The sequence below is a fragment of the Podarcis muralis genome, chromosome 2, assembly GCF_964188315.1.
Source record: "Podarcis muralis chromosome 2, rPodMur119.hap1.1, whole genome shotgun sequence".
Lineage (NCBI taxonomy): Eukaryota > Metazoa > Chordata > Lepidosauria > Squamata > Lacertidae > Podarcis > Podarcis muralis.
In genome coordinates this window covers 123,334,674-123,354,426 of record NC_135656.1, presented here as the reverse complement: position 1 = coordinate 123,354,426, position 19,753 = coordinate 123,334,674, and the positions used below count along the sequence as shown (strand labels likewise).

Here is a 19,753-nt window from a genome sequence, read left to right as displayed (position 1 = left end):
AACTGTAATCAACAAATTACGCTAGTAGGACTACAAGACGTTTTGTAGGGAGAAATATATGAAGTGCTACAAAGTAGGAAAAGATAGAGATATTGGTTATGAGTTTGAAATGTAACAGGGAAAATAAGAAATGCATACTGAGAGATTAGACTGGAAAATTTTCAGACAGGACTGATAGAAGTAAAAAAAAAATTGAATAAGATGTAAAAGTATGTTTGACTACTATTGAAAATGGTATGTGTCTCTTCCCTCCTGCATCCCAGTTCTCCTTCCCTTACCTGAGGCAGCTGCAACTGAGGGTCTCCTCCCACTTCATCCCGAGAACCAAGAGAAGGTCCCAAGGATTCCATGCTGCTGAAAACTTGGCCACCTCTGAGACTCTCCGGGCTGCCCTGTCATCAAAGATTTGGAAAAGCTTCAGAAAAGGAACACCCAAATCACAGAATGGTAGAGTTGGAAAGGGACCCGATGATGCAATTTGGGGGCATTGGGATGACAATTCTGTCATTTCCTTCTTTGGGGGGGGCGGACAGGGCGAAAGAGCCCCCCTCTTCTGCCCTCCCCGTCTCAGCAAGGCTACTTTCTCTACACGAAGCCCCCCACCCACTCCCAGCTCCGTATTTGGGGGTGGGGCTTCTAATAGGATCGTGCAATAGAAATCGTGCAGGGGGTGTTTCTCCCTAAACCTTGGGGGGGGGGGGGTCTCCTCTGCACACAGACCTATGCATCTTTCTCTCCCCCCCCCCCCATGAATTTTACTTGGAGGGGGGCGGGACGAGGCTCCTGGGATGCAAAATCCACGCAGCTGTTGCGGGAGCGATTCTGAAGCTGGGTTGCATGCAATGCATCAGAGCACCCCTCCCTTCTATAGGTTTCCGGGGGGGTTATGGAGAGGGGGGACCCCCCCTTCTCCCTTCCCTGCACCCAAAGCAAATCCCTGCCCTTTCCCTCTTGCACCTCTTTCTTAATCCGCTGTCCGCTCCGCATCTCAGCCTCCCTCCTCCTCTCCGAGGGAGTTTGATCAAGCCTATTTGCCCCTCCCTGCCTTTCACTATTGTCTGCTTGTCTGTCTGTCTGCCCACCCCTTCCAACACCACCCCCACTTTGGTTACAACATCCTGCCTCTCTAGGAAACAGAGTCCAGTTCTTTACACAGCTGGAGGGCTGAGTGACAGATGAGCTCTCTCTTGCGCTTCGCTCTCTTAATACATTGCAAACTGCAATCAATATATTGCAAACTGCAGTTGATCAATTAATCTCTCTTATTGCTGCACTGAAGGGGTTTAGAGTAGATGGCTCTTGCGGTCCCTTCCAACTCTACCATTCTATAATCAGAGAATCAGAGAATTGTAGATTTGGAATGGAATCTTTCGCCCAACATAGGGTTGCCATATGTCTGGAATTAGGCTAAAGGTAAAGTAAAGGGACCCCTGACCGTTAGGTCCAGTTGCAGAGCAAGCTTAGACCACAGTGCTACCAGCATGGTGGAATTAGGCTAAAAGGTAAAGGGACCCCTGACCATTAGGTCCAGTCACGGACGACTCTGGAGTTGCGGCGCTCATCTCGCTTTATTGGCCGAGGGAGCCAGCGTACAGCTTCCGGGTCATGTGGCCAGCATGACTAAGCCGCTTCTGGCGAACCAGAGCAATGCATGGAAACGCTGTTTACCTTCCCGCCGGAGTGGTACCTATTTATCTACTTGCACTTGGACGTGCTTTCAAACTGCTAGGCTGCTAGGCTGGCAGGAGCAGGGACCGAGCAACGGGAGCTCACCCCATCTTGGGGATTTGAACTGCTGACCTTCCGATTGGCAAGCCCTAGGCTCTGTGGTTTAACCCACAGCGCCACCTGTTCTGTTAGGCTGAAATAAATTGTAATAAAATAAAATGCCCTCCAACCATCCCACCCTGTCCTGTAGTTTTGCCCGAACAAAGGAAAGCCAAGCAAGACATTTGGCACCAGCTTGGCGTCAGGAATTGCCTGGAAGGAGGCATGCAAGGCACCATCTGACCGTCTTAGGGGCTCCAGTCCGGATTTGTGTAATGTTTACTCCTTAGCCTTTTCTTCCCCCTTAGAGTCATGCAGGCAACTGCATTGTGTTGGGGGTTGCGCTTTTGGCGACTGTTTACTTACTTTCTGCTGGGATCCTTCCTGAAAGTTTTGGCAATGGTTTTTGAAATGCTGTTGATTTGTGCTTTCCGCATGTTGGTGGTGGCGGTGGGAATGGGTTGGTGACTTTTAGGAACTGTTCAGATAACTGTGCGTGTGTGTTTGAAAGCTGCTGTGTGCTGCTGCAGCAGCACAAGAACGGGCAAGGCCTTTGCATCCTGTCAGAAACTCATCATAGTTGAACAGCCCAATGTGACTGACTGGGTAAGCTGCTCCGGGTTGCAGAACTGTGGCTAGGGAGGGGTCCCCAAACTAAGGCCCGGGGGGCCGGATAAGGCCCGAAGGACTCGTTTATCCGGCCTGCGGTGACCCCCACCACCCGCTGCCACTGCCCATTTTTACCGGCGCTGCGCTGCGCCGCTGCTGAATTCCAGGTCAGAGGAGCACCGGAAATAGCTTGTGCACATGCGCAAGTGTTATTTGCACATGCACAAGTGTTATTTCCAGTGCACATCCGGGTCGGAGGAGGCCCGTACATGTGTGCACAAGCTATTTCTGGTGCTCCTCCAACCCGGAAATGCGCCGGAGATAGGGTGCGCGCACGCATATGAGCACACGCTTCCCCACCCTCTGGCCCGCCGCAGGATCAGCGCTGGAGAGACCGGCCCAAGGCGCGGTAAGTTTGCTGACCCCTGGGCTAGGGAGTGTTCACCAAGGAGAAAGACGAAGGTCTGAAGAGGTGGACTGGGATTTGCTTGAAGCTGTTACCGTACTAGCTTGGGTTAAGAAATATCACATTAGTGGATTTGAGGGATAGGGCCATTTTACGGAGGTCCCCACAGCTTCGGAAATCCTTTCCCACTGAACTCTGCCAACCACCCAAATGTGCTGGTCTTCAAATGGACCTCAATCCATATATATATATATATATATATATTAGTTTTCCAATTATCAAAGTGCCAATCAACTTCCAATTAATATATTTTAATTAAAGTGGCTCCCTGCATGGTGGTTTGGGTGCATTTCCGATCTTATATCACTGCGTTCCATGACCTTAATTAATGTCAGTTACATTTCAGTTATAATAACAATCCCTCAGTCAACAGCTACATAATTGTTTCCATTCATGATGTTACATTATATAAATTTATAGAGCTTCACGTGAGGAACTCAAACTATTATCTTTATTCTGCCATGCGTGTGAAAACTTATGTCCATGGAGATTCCTTCTCTCCATATACGATATTGTCTCTTTCACTTCCCAGATCTTGTTTTCTCCCATCGTGGCTTTGGGCAGAACTGAATCTTGAAGTTTCTCAGAGGTCTTATCTCTCCATCCCTTGCTTTGATGTCTCGGAACAGGTGACAGTCTGCTAGAAACCATTCTGTCTCACTGGTAAAACATGTCGCAGATCTTCGCCATTGCCCCCTCAGCCTTGGAAAAGGTGGACAGTTTTCGAACGTGCTGAAGATTTAATACAGTGGTACCTCTGGATGCAAACGGGATCCGTTCCGGAGCCCTGTTCGCATCCTGAAGCGAATGCAACCTGTGTCTGCGCGTGCACGTGACATCATTTTGAGCATCTGCGCACGCGCGAGTGGCGAAACCCAGAAGTAACGCGCTCTGTTACTAACGGGACGCCGCAGAGCACAACCTGAAAATGCTCAACCCAAAGCTACTTCAACCCAAGGCATGACTGTACTCCAATCCAAATCACAGAATCTCTGCAGCGTTCTTATCACAGCCGCCATATTCTTTTCCTTCCAGCAAGAGATTTGTGGCCCAATTAAATTTTATCTTAGAGTACCTTCCGTCAGTAGAACACACAAATATAAGATTCCATGATTCCAATACAATTTTTATTTCCCCATGTGAGTTCGCTGGTGCGAGGTAAGGGTGTTCATGTGGCTGAATCTCGTTCCGCACACCAAGCATTTGTACGGCTTTTCTCCAGTATGGATCCGGTAGTGCCTCACGAGGCTCGCAGAAACGCTGAAGCTCTTTCCGCACTCGGAGCACCGATATGGCTTCTCGCCCGTGTGGATTCTTTGGTGTCTCGTGCGGGTTGTGCTCTCGGTGAAGCTCCTTCCGCACTCCAAGCACGTGTACGGCTTCTCCCCAGTGTGGATTCTGTGGTGCGACGTCAAGCTTATGTTCGTACTGAAGCTCTTGCCGCACTCGGAGCATCGGTAGGGCTTCTCGCCGGTGTGGGTCCTCTGATGGGAGATCAGGTTCGTTCGTTGGATGAAGCGCTTTCCGCACTCCGAGCACGTGTACGGCTTCTCCCCGGTGTGGATCCTGTAGTGCCTTTTCAGGGTTGTGCTCAGAGTGAAGCTCTTGCCGCACTCCACACACACATATGGTTTCTCCGCCGTGTGGATCCTGTGGTGTCTCACTAGGCTTGTGCTCTCAGTGAAACTGTTTCCACACTCGGCACATCTATACAGTTTCTCCCCTGTGTGGGTTCTCTGATGTGCTCTAATGCCCGCTCTGCCAGTTGCGCCATCTTCACGTAGCGGAATATTATTCCTTTTGCTTGCTTGGCAACGCTCTTCATGCACTCGGATTTCTGAGCAGTCACAGCTCTGGAAATCAACAAGCTTCCTCTTTGTTTCAGTTTTCCTGCTCTGCTGCTCACACGCTTCTCTGTTTCCTCTCCCACCCCCTGGAGGAACAGAAAGAGAAAACTGGTAAGAAATGGATCTTTCAAATCAGGAAAGAAACCCTACTAACTGTGGTATTCATTAAACAGTAAGGTGTTGGTTTTCAAGAAGATTTACTGTTTAAAGTGGTACAATACTTCTCGTAGACAGTGGTGGAACTTCATGCTCCAGCACTGGGGGGCGAAAAGCAGGTGGGAGCAGGGCTGGTGCGTGTCTCGGGGGTGTGGCATGCCACCCACGGGGCGTGGCGCATGTCCTGGGGGTGTGGTACGTCGCCTGCGGGGCATGGCACCCAGCATGGGCGGGGAGGCAGCCGCGATGGCACCCCACCAGGATCGCGCTGCCGGGGGGCACTGCGCTCCCCCTGCACTCCTCTTCCTCCGCCAGTGCTTGTAGTGTAAAGTGCAGACGGGCCCTCACTCCGTACAGTGGTACCTTGGTTCTCAAATGCCTTGGTACTCAAACAATTTGGAACCCAAACACTGCAAACCGAGAAGTACGTGTTCCTGTTTGCGAACTTTTTTCGGAAGCCGAACGTGCTCCTTTTTGAGTGTTACGCTAAGGTCTGTCTGTTTTTGCTATTTATTTTGCGTTTTTGTTTTTGCGGCTCTTTTGTTTTTCTGACTGTGTGGACCCAGTTCAGCTACTGATTGACTGATTGTGTGACTGCAATACATTGTTTATTGCTTTTATTTTATGGAACAATGGTCTCGTTAGATAGTAAAATTCATGTTAAATTGCTGTTTTAGGGGTTGTTTTAAAAAGTCTGGAACAGATTAATCCATTTTGCATTACTTTCTATGGGAAAGCGTGCCTTGGTTTTGGAACACTTTGGTTTTGGAACAGACTTCCAGAACGGATTAAGTTTGAGAACCAAGGTACCACTGTATTAGCAACTAAGCTTACAGTCTAGGCCATAAGATGTGCAGAAGGCAAAGAGGGTTGCTTACTCAAGGAGACCAGATTCCCATAATTCTCCTCCATGACCTCCCTATGCAGACATTTTTGGTCTGGATCCAGCAGAGCCCACTCTTCCTCTGTGAAACGCACGGCCACCTCCTCAAATGTCACCACACCCTGAAAGGAGAGAAGGAAAATATTTTCTTCCCATGGGCAATGTTAAGAATCCAGCAATGAAGTTAAAAAAGGTGGAGGTACCTAAAAATTCCCCTGTAAGATCTAACACTTCCTCAGGTGCATTCAAAAACTTCCAAGTAGACAGTCTCTGAAAGCATCACAAAGGATGCCCAGTCTTTGCTCGGCCAATCTCTGCCATTGGTCAGGGATTATTTGGCTGTAATTCCTGCCTTGCATGGGTTTGGACTTTCTATGAATGTGTCCCTGAAAGCAATTCTTCTCGTACCTGATCCACGGACTGCACATCAACTGCTTTAGTTCTATCCCAAAGAGGGGAAGAACCAGAATGAGGCTCCAAGATCATTTCACCACCTGAGAGGAAGAAAAAAAAAGCAGACAGGTTCTGCAGACATCTGATCTCGTTAGCTGCCTGGGCTCATTCAAGAAGTTGTGAAGAAGTTGATAAGGCTCATTACTGAGTTATTTGAAGTTCGACAGCTTGCTCCCCCTCCCAGGCTGCACCGAATCACAACCCGAGCGTGTGCTGACGCACAGACGCAGGTTGCCAACGCTTCGGGTTGTGAACGTGCACCCCGCACGGATCGCGTTCGCAACCCAAGAGTCCACTGTAATATAAATATAAATAATATAAATAATATAAAAATAAAATTATTATTTATATCCTGCCCATCTGCCCGGGTTTCCCCAGCCACTCTGGGCAGCTCCCAACAAAATATTAAAAACACGAAAAAACACCAGAAACTTCCCTAAGCAGCGTGGTGCTCATAATGCCAAGGTTGCAGCTTTGATCCACGTACGGGACACCTGCATATTCCTGCATCGCAGGGGATTAGTGGGGGGGTGAGTCAGCGAAGCATATAAACAGCTCATTATAAACCATTTCCACAAACTCACAGAGCTTGATTTGCCATTCTAACAATGATGGCGTTTTCTCCCCCCTCCAATTATTTGCGATTAATATTCTGTGGAAATCGCAAAATTGACGGCAATCATTGGAGGCCATTCAAATCAGAGAATAATTAAAGAGTGGGATGGAGTGAAGGAATACATGAAAAAAAATAAGGTTCCGGAACTGGAATATTAATAGATAATGTGTAAAACGTGCAGGGGTAAGGAAGGAAATAATAAAAGAATCAATTGAATAACTATTAAATTACAACAACACAACAAGATGGAAGAAGTAAAAAATACTGAGATCACACATGGGTGAAGGGGAGTGGGAGGGTATAGGGGAATTTATAAAAAATGATAATATAATATTTCTAATTGCATTGCATTTATAATATTTCTAATTGCGTTGCAAAGGGAAGTCTATGGCAATTAGGTATATTTTAATTTAGTCAGCTATATAATAGGCTTACATTAAGAAACGAATATGGATTTTGAATTTTGAAGTTTGTAATTCTTTTTCGGTTTTTTGAATAAAGTGTTGCTGGTTTTTTTAAAAAAAGGTAAATTGGAAAAATTAAATTAAAATAAAATAAATAAACAGCTCATTACGTTCTAGGCGCCCACAAAAGGAGAGACCCAGTGGTCTTGGAGCTGTTCATGTAGGAATTTCTCCTGGGAACGTGTAGAATCATAGAATTATAGAGCTGGAAGGACCCCAGTCATCTAGTCCAACCCCCCTTGCAATGAAGGAAACACAACTTCTCACAATTCCAACAACTTAGGAAGAAAGGAATCCTCTCTTACCCAGCAAAACACCCCGACTTCGAATCTCCTGGGTGACGCCAACAGAGAGCAACTTCTGACAGGGATTGTGTGGGGCGTTCTCCAACTCGGAGGAACCAGCGGCGACCCCCAGGAGTGGGCCTTGCACCTGAAAAAGAAGCAGGGGTCCCATGGAGGCAACAGGTTAAGAGGAACAATCCATGCGGGGGGGGGGGGGGTTCGTCAAGAAAGGAAACGAAAACGAAAACAGCCAGTATCACAATGCCGTCATACAGCTCTATGGTATGATTGCATTTGGAATTCTGTGGATAGTTCTGGTCGCCTCGCCTAGGAAAGGGTACTGTTGAGTTGGAAGTGGTTCAGAAAAGGATCAAGATGATGGGGGCAACACTCCCCCCCCCCCCATGGGGAAAGGTGGCAGATTCTAGAGCTTTTTAGTTTAGCAACAAGGTAAGTAAGGGGCAACATGGTATATGTTTATAAAATTATGCAATGGCACGGAGAAGATAATAATAATAATAAATTCCCTCCCCAGCCGAAGCCAGGCTCAGAGCGACTAACAACAGTAATAATAACACAGTTTACATAAAATCATAATCATTTAATTGAAACACATTCTAAGATCAATTCATTCTAAAATCAATTCAGAGTCAAATTAATGGCAGCCATTGGGCTAGAGTTCTGTGAGGATTACAGAAGGAGGGGGTCAGACTGTGCCTCGGCCAAAGGCCTGGTGGAGCAGCTCTGTCTTGCAGGCCCTGCGGAAAGATGTCAATCCTGCAAGGCCCAAGCCTCTTGTGACAGAGCCTTCCACCAGATCGGGGCCACAGCCGAAAAAGCCCTGGCTCTGGTCGAGGCCAGCCTAACCTCCCTGTGGCCCGGGACCTCCAAGATGTTTTTATTTGAAGACCGTAAGGTCCTCCGTGGGACATACCAGGAGAGGCAGTCCCGTAGGTACGAGGGTCCTAGGCCGTATAGGGCTTTAAAATGGGAAGGGAACGTTTATCTCTCCCTCTCTCGTAACACTGGAAGTCGTGGACACCCCAGGAAACTGAATGTTGGAAGATTCAGGACAGATGAAACGAAGGACTTTGTCACACAGTATGAAGCTAAACTACGAAGGAGCGTCTCCACCCCCATCGTTCAGTTGGGCATGTTGGAATATAATCTTCTTGCATGCATTTTCCAACTCTCCAAACTACTTGGATGAAAATACTCTCACCTGTTTCTCCTCTTCCTGCTTCTTCCCCTCCTCCTGGCTCAGGAGGAAGCCTTCGGCCAGGGCCACCGCCTGCGAACTGGTCTCTGCTCTGCACTCCCGGACCCAGTTCTCCATCTCCGGGGGAAGGACAGCCAGGAACTGCTCCAAGACCACCAGGTCCAGCATCTGGGCCTTGGTGAGCCTTTCCGGCTTCAGCCACTGGCGGCAGAGACTGTGGAGTTGGCTGCAAACCTCTCGGGGCCCCTTGGCCTCCTGGTAGCAGAATTCCCTGAACCGCTGGCGCCAAAGGTCTGAGCTGGTATCTGCCTTATCCGGGATCTTCTGCACAGTCCCTTCCCAGCATCTCTCACTGCATCCAGACTGCATGGGGTGAGGGTCTTTTTCTGCTTGCTCTCCTGCCCGGCTTGGCACTTCCATTGTGGAACTGAAGGAAGAGGCAATGTCTCAGTCCCACAAGGGCATTTTCTGCTGCCAATCTGAGCTTCTCCTGCAGGAAGGAAATCAAACCCCCCAAAGAATCATGGAAGGCCACTGGCCAGGTGATTTTGCACCGTTCCCTTCCCCTAGAAGCATTTACCTATCGCTCTCTTCTCACCACAGGGACACGGGTGGCGCTCTGGTGTAAACCACAGAACCTAGGACTTGCCGATCAAAAGGTCGGCGCTTTGAATCCCCGCAACGGGGTGAGCTCCTATTGCTCGGTCCCTGCTCCTGCCCACCTAACAATTTGAAAGCATGTGCTCTGCTCTGGTTCACCAGAAGCGGCTTAGTCCTGCTGGCCACATGACCCGGAAGCTGTATGCTGGCTCCCTTGGCCAATAAAGCGAGACGAGCGCCGCAACCTAATGGTCAGAAGACATCTGAAGGCAACCCTGTTTAGGGAAGTTTTCAATGTTTGATGCTTTAACATGTTTTTAATATTCTGTTGGGAGCTGCCCAGAGTGGCTGGGGAAACCTGGCCAGTTGGGCGGGGTATGAATAAATCATCATCATCATCATCGCTTCATTCTAAGGTCCCGGGGCAGGTTACAACATTAAAGCACAATATTGAGAACAGTTTTAAAGCCAGGCCCCTGAGGTTAGACCATACCATGTCAAAACGCACGCAGGGTCCAGGAACTCTGTGCATTCACAGAGGAGCCACAGAATGACGGGAATTGCGTTCCCTAGGAAACCTACACCTGGGGAGTGGAGTCTGGATGGTGGTGGGATCCTCCTGCCCGCTCCACAATCCCCCCCCCCCGTTCTCTGGGAGCATCAAGAGCCTTTCAGGGGCTTCTGTGGACCAGCTGCATGCAAAACTCCAGAAGCATAAAATAAAAAAAAAAAATTAAATACCAGTTGCATGGGGAGGGAAGGACAAACTGCTAGCTCCTGACCAGGACAGTCCTCCCGCTCCCCCCCCCCCCCGACTGGCAGCGGCTCTCCCCCTGCCCCGCACATAGCTGGGCCTTTGCTCAGAGTCTTGCCCCCCTCCCCAAACTTTTAGCAGGAAGGGAATCCTGGGAACCCTATTGCGTTCTGTGCAGCCGTGGCTCGCCCCCACCCCATATGCACGCATGCAATTGCGTGCGTGCACCCACCCATGCATGGACCCCCCCCCCATCACGTCTCCTTACCTCTCAGCAAAAACCTCCTCCCTCCACCGTCCCAAAATTGGAGGAGGAAGTGGCTCCCCGACCCGCAGACAGGGGCCTCTCTAGGAATGCAAAACTAGCCAGCCTCTCTCTGTCTTTCCGCATATATTTTTTTAAAGGCCACCAGGAGTCGTCGTGGGGATTGGAGAGGTTTCGGGGAAGGTGGGGCTTTGCATTGCATTGCAACCCTCCCTCTTCAAGACAGGCTGCCTCCTCCACAGGGGGGTTGTTTTCGCCTTTACGCACCGTTATGTTCGTGGGTTTTTGAATTCTGGTGCTGGAGGAGACTCTTGAGAGTCCCATGGACTGCAAGAAGACCCAACCTCTCCATTCTGAAGGAAATCAGCCCTGAGTGCTCAATGGAAGGACAGATCCTGAAGCTGAGGCTCCAAGACTTTGGGCGCCTCATGAGAAGAGAAGACTCCCTGGAAAAGACCCTGATGTTGGGAAAGATTGAGGGCACAAGGAGAAGGGGACGACAGAGGACGAGATGGCTGGATAGTGTTGTTGAAGCTACCAGCATGAGTTTGACCAAACTGCGGGAGGCAGTGGAAGACAGGAGTGCCTGGCGTGCTCTGGTCCAGGGGGTCACGAAGAGGGGGACATGACTAAATGACTAAACAACATGTTCCTGGGAGCCACGCAGAGGGGGAAATGTAGGTGCAAATGGCGTTCAATGCTCCTGTGCTTGGAGTGCTGTTCTGTTTGGGAACATGGATTCCCACCCCCCAAAATCCAGAAGGGGGTCATAGAAAAACAGGCAAGATTTCTGGGTTGCCAGAGCCCGCCTTCTCATGCAGGGGAAGCCCCTAACTCACTGAGGGTTGAGAACCATCGGCTACCCTCACCTGGTTTAGCCAGCCCATTTCCCAAGATGTGGCTGCTTCTGACCATCTCTAGGAGCTGCAGGTGTGAGCCATAGGAGCCAACTCCCAGGGGGCTTTGGCCCCCCAGTGAAATATTTGAGGGGGCCAGCCCTCCCAGCAAGCTAATGGGCTTTGCCATTCAAATGGTATGCACTGTGTCATGTGATCAATATTTTATTCAAGTTGGCATCCCTGGAGAGAGAGCTGAGTGCTGGGTGGGGACCAGAAGGGGCGTGATGTGCCCCTCACCCATCAGATGTCAAGGAAATAAACAAAGACCTGACTTTTAGAAGACATCGGAAGGCAGCCCTGTGGAGGGAAGTTTTAAATGTGTGATCCTTTATTATACTTTTGTTGGAAGCCACCCAGAATGGCTGGGGCAACCCAAGCTGTTGGGGTGGGTACAAATTTTATCATCATCATTATCATAATAATCATATTTTGGTTGCCCCTTTGTGAACGTTTTCCAACTCTCCTCTGCCCCATGGAAGGCAAGGTCAACTAGTTTCATGTCTCATCCACCCACACCCAATAACAATTATTATTATTATTATTATTATTAATACTGCGCCCATCTGGCTGGGTTTCCCCAGCCACTCTGGGCGGCTCCCAAAGGTAAAGGTAAAGGACGCCTGACAGTTAAATCCAGTCGCAAATGACTCTGGGGTTGCAGTGCTCATCTCGCTTTACTGGCCGAAGGAGGCAGTGTTCGTCTGCAGTTAGTTTTTACAGGTTATGTGGCCAGCATGACTAAGCCGCTTCTGGCGAAACCAGAGCAGTGCACAGAAAAACACCATTTACCTTCCCGCAGGAGTGGTACCTATTTATCTACTTGCACTTTGACGTGCTTTCGAACTGCTAGATTGGCAGGAGCTGGGACTGAGCAATGGGAGCTCACCCCGCTGCAGGGATTCGAACCACAGACCTTCCTATCGGCAAGCCCTAGGCTCATTTGTTTAGCAGCTCCCAACAGAATATTAAAAACACGATAAAACATCAAACATTAAAAACTTCCCTAAACAGGGTTGCCTTCAGATGTCTTCCCAAAGTCAGATAGTTGCTTATCTCCTTGACATCTGATGGGAGGGCGTTCCACAGGGAGGGCGCCACCACCGAGAAGGCCCTCTGTCTGGTTCCCTGTAACCTCACTTCTCGCAGGGAGGGAACCGCCAGAAGGCACTCGGAGTTGGACCACAGTGTCCAGGCTGAATGATGGGGGTGGAGACGCTCCTTCAGGCATACTGGACTGAGGCTGTTTAAGGCTTTAAAATTCAGCACCAACACTTTGAATTGTGCTTGGAAACGTCCTGGGAGCCAATGCAGATCTTTCAGGATCGGTGTTATATGGTCTCAGCAGCCGCTCCCAGTCACCAGTCCAGCTGCCACATTCTGGATTAGTTGTAGTTTCCAAGTCACCTTCAAAGGTAGAGCGCATTGCAGTAGTCCAAACATCTCTCTCCCTTATCGGTCTCTACTGGCACAACAAGCACTGTGACCTTTGAATAGCTCGACTTCATTCCCAAAGGCACAGTCCCCCACTGTCTCCCAAGGGAGATGAATGCAGACCAGTAATAAACATGTTAGTTTTTGAATTGCCACAAGACTCCTTGTTATAGATGTATGAAGGTTATCTAGCCCGCGGTGAGGGATAACTGAGCACATTGGGCAAAGGCCAAAAAGATGTTATTGACACTCCCAACTCCCTTCAGCCTTTGTTACCAAAGTCGCTTTAAAAATGCAGACAGAGCCCAGAGAGGAATTCTGATTAACACTGTACTGAGTCAAACTGAGCAAAAACAGCATATCATTTGAGGAGAAAGAACAAGGGAAGTTTTGTCTTTTTTGGGTCAGGCCTTGTACATAGGAAGAAGACATTCAACTAAACACAGAAAGGGAAAACTGCCTCAGACTATACAGCCAGTGTCTCTGACTTGATATAAGATACAGCAGAATTGTAGCTAGGGTCAGAAAATGAATGTCATTCTTGATATCTGTTTCCCAAAGTGTTCATAATTAATAAATGCATATGACTCATACAAAAAGTTAATAACTACACAACCAATCAGAGAATGTGTTACCTCAGTGAAGATCATGCAATACTATCTGGTCTCTGAGCAGCAGAACCACCCCTCTTAGCTAATGTACTAACATTATCAGAATTAACCCTTACGTGACAAACTGTATGATCCCTGCTGCTGCACTGGCAATACCCCGACCACTGGGCATGCTGTGACTGGGGTGGGGAGGGGAGATGTACTTCAGCAACGTCTTGGGGGGCGGGGACAGGACAAAGTTAAATTACAGCGAGCAAAGCGAACACAACATTGCTAACAAAATACGGTAGTTGTAACATATCCAAGACAAATTACAACCACCACAAATACTGCTCTACTTTACCATGAGGAGGAGAGAGGAGAATTGGGAGGTCAGAATTCTATGGCAGAACACGTTTGCAAACATAATCGTAGAGTTTGAGGTGTCGGGGTGGGGGCTTCGTAAGCCGTCTAAATCCAACCCCCTTGCTCGAGGAAAGACATCTTGAGCCAGGGCACCCCCCAAAAAAATATATTGGGTGAACTGGACTTTGCTGGCAGGCCTCAGGTCTAATCTTCCATGTCCTAGATAGCAGGGCTTGGAAATTCTCCAGAGCCGTTTCCAGAGAAGACTATGAAAGGTGAGACTTTGGAGCTGTGAACCAAGTTCCTAGGCCCACAAAGGGGCACCATTGGAGACACCAGCGCCATAGCCTTTGGCCTCCCAGCCTGACAACTCCATTGACTTCCAAGCACTTTGCCATCGGTCATCTGCTGTGCTTCAGACCAACTCAATCTGTGTATGTGGAGAAGCCAGCCTTAAATCTCTTAGCCACCAGCAGGCCTGCCCTTCTAGACGTTGCCTACTCCGTTTCTAATAATACCCCGTCCTGCGTTAGTAAGACCTCCATCTCTTCGAGTGTGGCAGCAGCTACCCTTGGGAACTCCCTGCCTATTGATATCAGGCAGGACACTTCACTGTACACCGCCCAGAATGACTAGGGAAAACCAGCCAGATGGGCAGGATATAAATAAGACAATTATTATTATTATTACTCTTTTTGGTGCCTCCTAAAAATGTTTCTGTTTAGGCAAGTTTATAAAGCTGATCCGGGTTTTAATCTGTTTTTGGTCTATTGCTATTTTTTAGAAAGCTTAGAATCATAGCGGTCAACCGTCCCTTATTTGGCGGGAAAGTCCCTTATCCCAGCACTGTGTCTCACTGCTATCCCTTATTGATGATGTCCCTTAAATTTCCCGGGTTTCAAAGGAAGCAGCTCCTCTCCCTCCCTCCCTGCCGGCCAGGGAGGAGGGAGGCTCCAACTGTGTTGCTTGGCTGCGTTGCTCACCCAATAAGGAGTCTAAGAACGACTGGGGGGTGGAGCTTGCATGCCTTGTGCCGATTAAATCGGCCGCATTGCCTGCGGACTCGCCTTTGCTCAGTGCTTCCCAGCGGAGAGGTGACGCTGGTTTTCCTTGCTGCATCCCCTTTGCCGGGTTGCTGCGCTGTGGGAACCACCGCTTGAGGCTTCGTTTGGCTGCTGGCTGGGCTTTCTGCCTTTGGCTTGGAGTGGCTCAGAAGTTGAACATACCTGTGCTTGGAAAATCCCTTATTTTGGCTGCTGGTCCCTTATTTTCAAATCTGCAAGTTGACAGCTATGCTTAGAATTATAGTTGTTAATTTTTCTTAAGTGATAATTTTAATGTTTTATCTTCTTCTTTTTCTTAAAAAAATCAACAACACACAACTCCTAGGCTTTTTCAAAGCAGTGTATAAATGGTACGAAATAAAAAAAAAATAAGAAAGCTACATGTCTAAGCTACATGTCCTCATCACAACCATGTGGAAGCGATTCTTGCAACTTGACCATGGTGTGGTTGGTGAAGAAGCTGTTTCACCTTTGTTGGCCTTGAGCTGATCCTCCAACCAGTCTCACTGGCGGTGTGCCCAGATCTTTGTGTTTTGAGAGTGAGGAATTCTCTCCATCCACAGTTAATAAATTCATAGAATCATAGTTCTTCTGTAGAGTTGAAAGGGATCCAAATGGTCATCTGTTCCAATCCCCTGCAATTCATATCATTCCATCCTGTTCTGGGGCAACCCAGTTCAATGGGCGGGATACAAATAATAAAGTTGTTGTTGTTGTTGTTGTTGACCTCTTCATATTGACCTGTCACAACATCCATTGTTCTCTCAAAACCCTGGCAGCCAAGCAGGAACCACTGTCATGCCGTGACAATGTCACATTAAAGGATTCATGGCATTGTAGAGAACGAGTTCCGGTATCATAGCTAGAAAACAGCTAATTGCTGAAAGATACATTTCTCCCTCTCTTTCTGATTAAAGGCTACTTGTAATTAGTCATCTATACCCCCAGTGGCTTGGCTAGAATATTTACTAGGTGGACAGATTTATTTGATAAAATGGACCGGGGGGAAAGCATAACAAAACAAAAGTCATTCAGGTTTTTCTACATTTTCACCAAGCTTAGGTTTCTCCCCTTTATGGATTCTCTCTTAAAATCAGAGAAGCTCCACTCTGCTTGTAATACGTTGCCTCCGTGTGAATCACTGGAGAGGAAAGTCATCCTCATATCTTTCTCATGTGCCTTCCATATCCCAAAGATGTCTCTGTCCTTCTCAGGGTGCCCTCCCTTTGTGCACTCTCTGATGTCTAATAAGGTTTATCTTCTGGCTGAAACTCTTCCCGCACTCTGGGCATTCGTAGGGTTTCTCTCCGGTGTGGATTCTCTGATGGTAAGTGAAGTTGGTGAGTTGGCTGAAGCCCTTCCCACACTCGGCACATTTGTACGGCTTCTCTCCGGTGTGGATTCTCTGATGGGCACTAAGGCTTGAGCCGTCGCTGAACCTCTTCCCGCACTCTGAGCACCGATATGGTTTCTCCCCTGTATGTACCCTCTGATGCCTCGCAAGGTTTATCTTCTGGCTGAAGGTCTTCTCGCACTCAGAGCACTCGTACGGTTTCTCCCCTGTGTGGATTCTCCGATGTTCGTTAAGGTTTGAGCAATGGCTGAAGCTTTTCCCGCACTCAGGGCATTGGTGTGGTTTCCCTCTAGAGTGAAGTCTCTGGTGGTACGCAAAGCTGGTGGTCTGGCTGAAGCTCTTCCCGCACTCGGGGCATTTGTAAGGTTTCTCCCCCGTGTGGATTCTCTGATGGTCATTGAGGCTTGAGCTGTGGCTGAAGCTCTTGCCACACTCGGGGCATTTGTAGGGTTTCTCTTTCGCGTGTGCTCTTTGATGCCTGGTGAGATTTATCTTCTGACGGAAGCTATTCCCACATTCGGAGCATGTGTACGGTTTCTCCCCCGTGTGGATTCTCTGATGTATTTTCAGGGTTGTGCTCTGACTGAAGCTCTTCCCACACGCCGAGCACTCATGGGGTTTATCCCTCGTGTGGACTCTCTGATGTCGCGTAAGGTTCATCTTCTGGCTGAAGCTCTTCCCGCACTCAGAGCATTTAAACGGCTTCTCTCCCGTGTGGATCCGTTGGTGCCGAGTCAGGTTTGTGCTCCGGTTGAAGCTCTTCCCACACTCCGAGCATATCAAGAGCGTCTCCCCTTCATGGATCATCTGATCTGTGCTAAAGACAGACGGCTTTGAACACAGAGTCTTTCCTTTTTCTCTTTTGTGATACATTTGTGGGGCTGGGATTTCTTGGGAACAGACAGAATTCATCTTCCCTGGCTGTTCTGATCCAGCTTTCCTTCTCCCTTGCCTTTCCTGCCCATCATCTGCGGGAATAAAGGAAGATAATCAGAGATAATCAGAGACTCAGATTGTCAAGTAGCTATTGGGCAATTTACACTACAGCTGTCTTTTTGTAAGGCGTTTCAGATTTTGCGTTTTGTACCTCAAAATCATGGGTAGGCAAGCTAAGGCCAGGGGGCCGGATCTGGCCCAATCGCCTTCTAAATCCGGCCCGCGGACGGTCTGGGAATCAGTGTGTTTTTACATGAGTAGAATGCATCCTTTTATTTAAAATGCATCTCTGGGTTATTTGTGGGGCACAGAAATTTGTTCATTATTTTTTCCGAAATATAGTCCGACCCCCCACAAGGTCTGAGGGACAATGGACGGGCCCCTGCTGAAAAGGTTTGCTGACCCCTGCTCAAGATACTCCTGACAAGGCAATCAATAATAAATAATAATGAAAAACTGCAAGGAAAGGGCCAAAACTGTCATGACTAATTTCTTTCAGGGCAGAAACTGGAAAGTGCTAGAAAGTGCTGGAAGATTCTGGAAGCTTCCAGCAGGTTAATTTCTGATACAAATAATGTTTTGACTACATCAAGGTCAAGCTGAACCAGAAGAGATAAATTCCTGTGGTCAGCGAGCTGCTCTCTCTCTCTCTCTCTCTCTCTCTCTGCTTGTACATTTGTAAGTTTTTCCTTTTACTGTGGATCTTCTGACTCTGCGTGGTTCTTTTTGTTTACTGCAAGACACCTTGTAGTTCTTCCAGATTGAGAGAGGAGAATGCAATGACGCCTTGCTGTTAAAAAAATTTTTTTTAAACAACTCACAGAAATTAGGTGGATCCTAAAAACACAGGGGGCGCGGATGGCACTGTGGGTTAAACCACGTAGCCTAGGACTTGCCGACCAAAAGGTCGGCGGTTCGAATCCCCGTGACGAAGTGGACTCGAATCCCTGCGACGGATGCTCAGTCCCTGCTCCTGCCAACCTAGCAGTTCAAAAGCACGTCAAAGTGCAAGTAGATAAATAGGTAGCACTCCGGTGGGAAGGTAAACGGCGTTTCCGTGCACCGCTCTGGTTCGCCAGAAGCGGCTTAGTCATGCTGGCCACATGACCCAGAAGCTGTACGCCTGCTCCTTTGGCCAATAAAGCGAGATGAGCGCTGCAACCCCAGAGTAGGCCACGACTGGACCTAATGGTCAGGGGTCCCCTTTACCTTTTAAAAACACACACCTCTAGTGTCAAAAGCCAAGGCAAAGAGGCCTTCTCTGGGAGCTGTATAATGAAGGTGCCTGACACACCTTTGTGCTCAAGAAGTCCCACAGCTTAGGGGGCCACACCACCTTGGAGTGTGGAGGAACTACCAAGTGGGTCCCCTCTGGTGGTCTCAGCACCCAAGAGGGTCTTTAGGGAAGGACGTGGTCTCTCCTGTATTTGCAACCTGAATTGTTTAGGGCAGGCATGTCTAACAGGTAGATCATGATCTACCGGTAGATCACTGGATGCCTGTGGTAGATCACCAGTAGATCAGTGGCTCCCCCCAAAGAAGCTCAACAACTTTGGCTCCCCTAAAAAAGCTCAACATTTTAGCCCTGTACCCCCCAAAACCTGTGCTTTCCCTCTTTCATAAAAAAAGTTCAACAAGTATGACCTGAACCCCTAAAGAAGGGATAGATCACTGCAAGTTTTAAAAGTAGATCGCAGTCTCTTGGGAGTTGGCCAGCCCTGGTTTAGGGCTTACAAACACTAACACAAGGACCTTCAACTAGACCCAGAAAAGAACTGGTCACGAATACAGCTGTTTCAAAACAGGGGTTATATGAGCTCTGCAGGTAGGGTAAAGGACCTTTGGACAGCAGAGTCCAGTCAAAGGCGACTATGGGGTTGCAGTGCTCCTCTCACTTCAGGCCAAGGGAGCCGGTATTTGTCCACAGAAAGCTTTCCGGGTCATGTGGCCAGCATGACTAAACCGCTTCTGGCGCAACAGGGCGCCGTGACGGAAACCAGAGTGCACGGAAATGCTGTTTACCTTCCCGCCACAGTGGTACCTATTTATCTACTTGCGCTGGCATGCTTTCGAACTGCTAGGTTGGCAGGAGCTGGGACAGAGCAACAGGAGCTCACCCCGTTGTGGATCTGAACCGACCTTCTGATCAGCAAGCCCAAGAGGCTCAGTGGTTTAGACCACAGCACCACCCACTCCCCTAAGATCTGTGGGTAGCCCCAGCCAGTAATCTGGCTGTTGCATTTGCGGCCCAGTGAAGTCTCTGAGTCATCTTTGCATTGCAATAATCCAATTGGGAAGTAATGGGGTACTGTGGTCAGCTGCGTAAGTATCTTGATTTAAAATAAAAATCGAGCATGCTGCTGCTGTTCTGCTCAAACAGTGCAATGAATGAAGCAGGAAAAGAGTGGCTGAAATCCCTCCTTTCTGTGTCTGTCTGCCAGGGGAGAGCAGTGAGCCTTACACAGAGAGTTCAGAGTCCCATAATTCTCCTCCATGACTTCCTTGTGCAGAGCTCTCTGGGCCGGATCCAGCAGAGCCCACTCCTCCTCCGTGAAAAACACAGCCACCTCCTCAAAGGTCACCGGGCCCTGAAAGACAAAGGAAACAGGTTGTCCTACTGGATAACACAAGAATTCAGGGGGGAAAGACAGTAAAAGGTGGAGGAGAGGTTCTCCTGCAGGATCTGGAGGTTGGTCAGTGGTAGTCAAAAGTCTTCTGAACAGGCAGTTT

At 48.6% G+C, this 19,753-nt stretch overlaps 1 protein-coding gene across 1 annotated transcript in view; it reads right to left on the bottom strand.

Moving 5' to 3' along the window:
- Positions 1-19,753, bottom strand: part of LOC114592660 (uncharacterized) — a 30,594-nt gene that overhangs the window by 4,582 nt on the left and 6,259 nt on the right. Inside the window, exons 5-11 of the mRNA XM_077923684.1 lie at positions 19,485-19,611; positions 15,949-17,055; positions 8,768-9,210; positions 7,567-7,693; positions 6,137-6,222; positions 5,724-5,850; positions 4,039-4,775 (exon numbers count right to left, since the gene is read on the bottom strand). Coding sequence (XP_077779810.1) covers positions 4,039-4,775; positions 5,724-5,850; positions 6,137-6,222; positions 7,567-7,693; positions 8,768-9,210; positions 15,949-17,055; positions 19,485-19,611 — 2,754 coding nt within the window. The remainder of the gene's footprint in view (positions 1-4,038; positions 4,776-5,723; positions 5,851-6,136; positions 6,223-7,566; positions 7,694-8,767; positions 9,211-15,948; positions 17,056-19,484; positions 19,612-19,753) is intronic.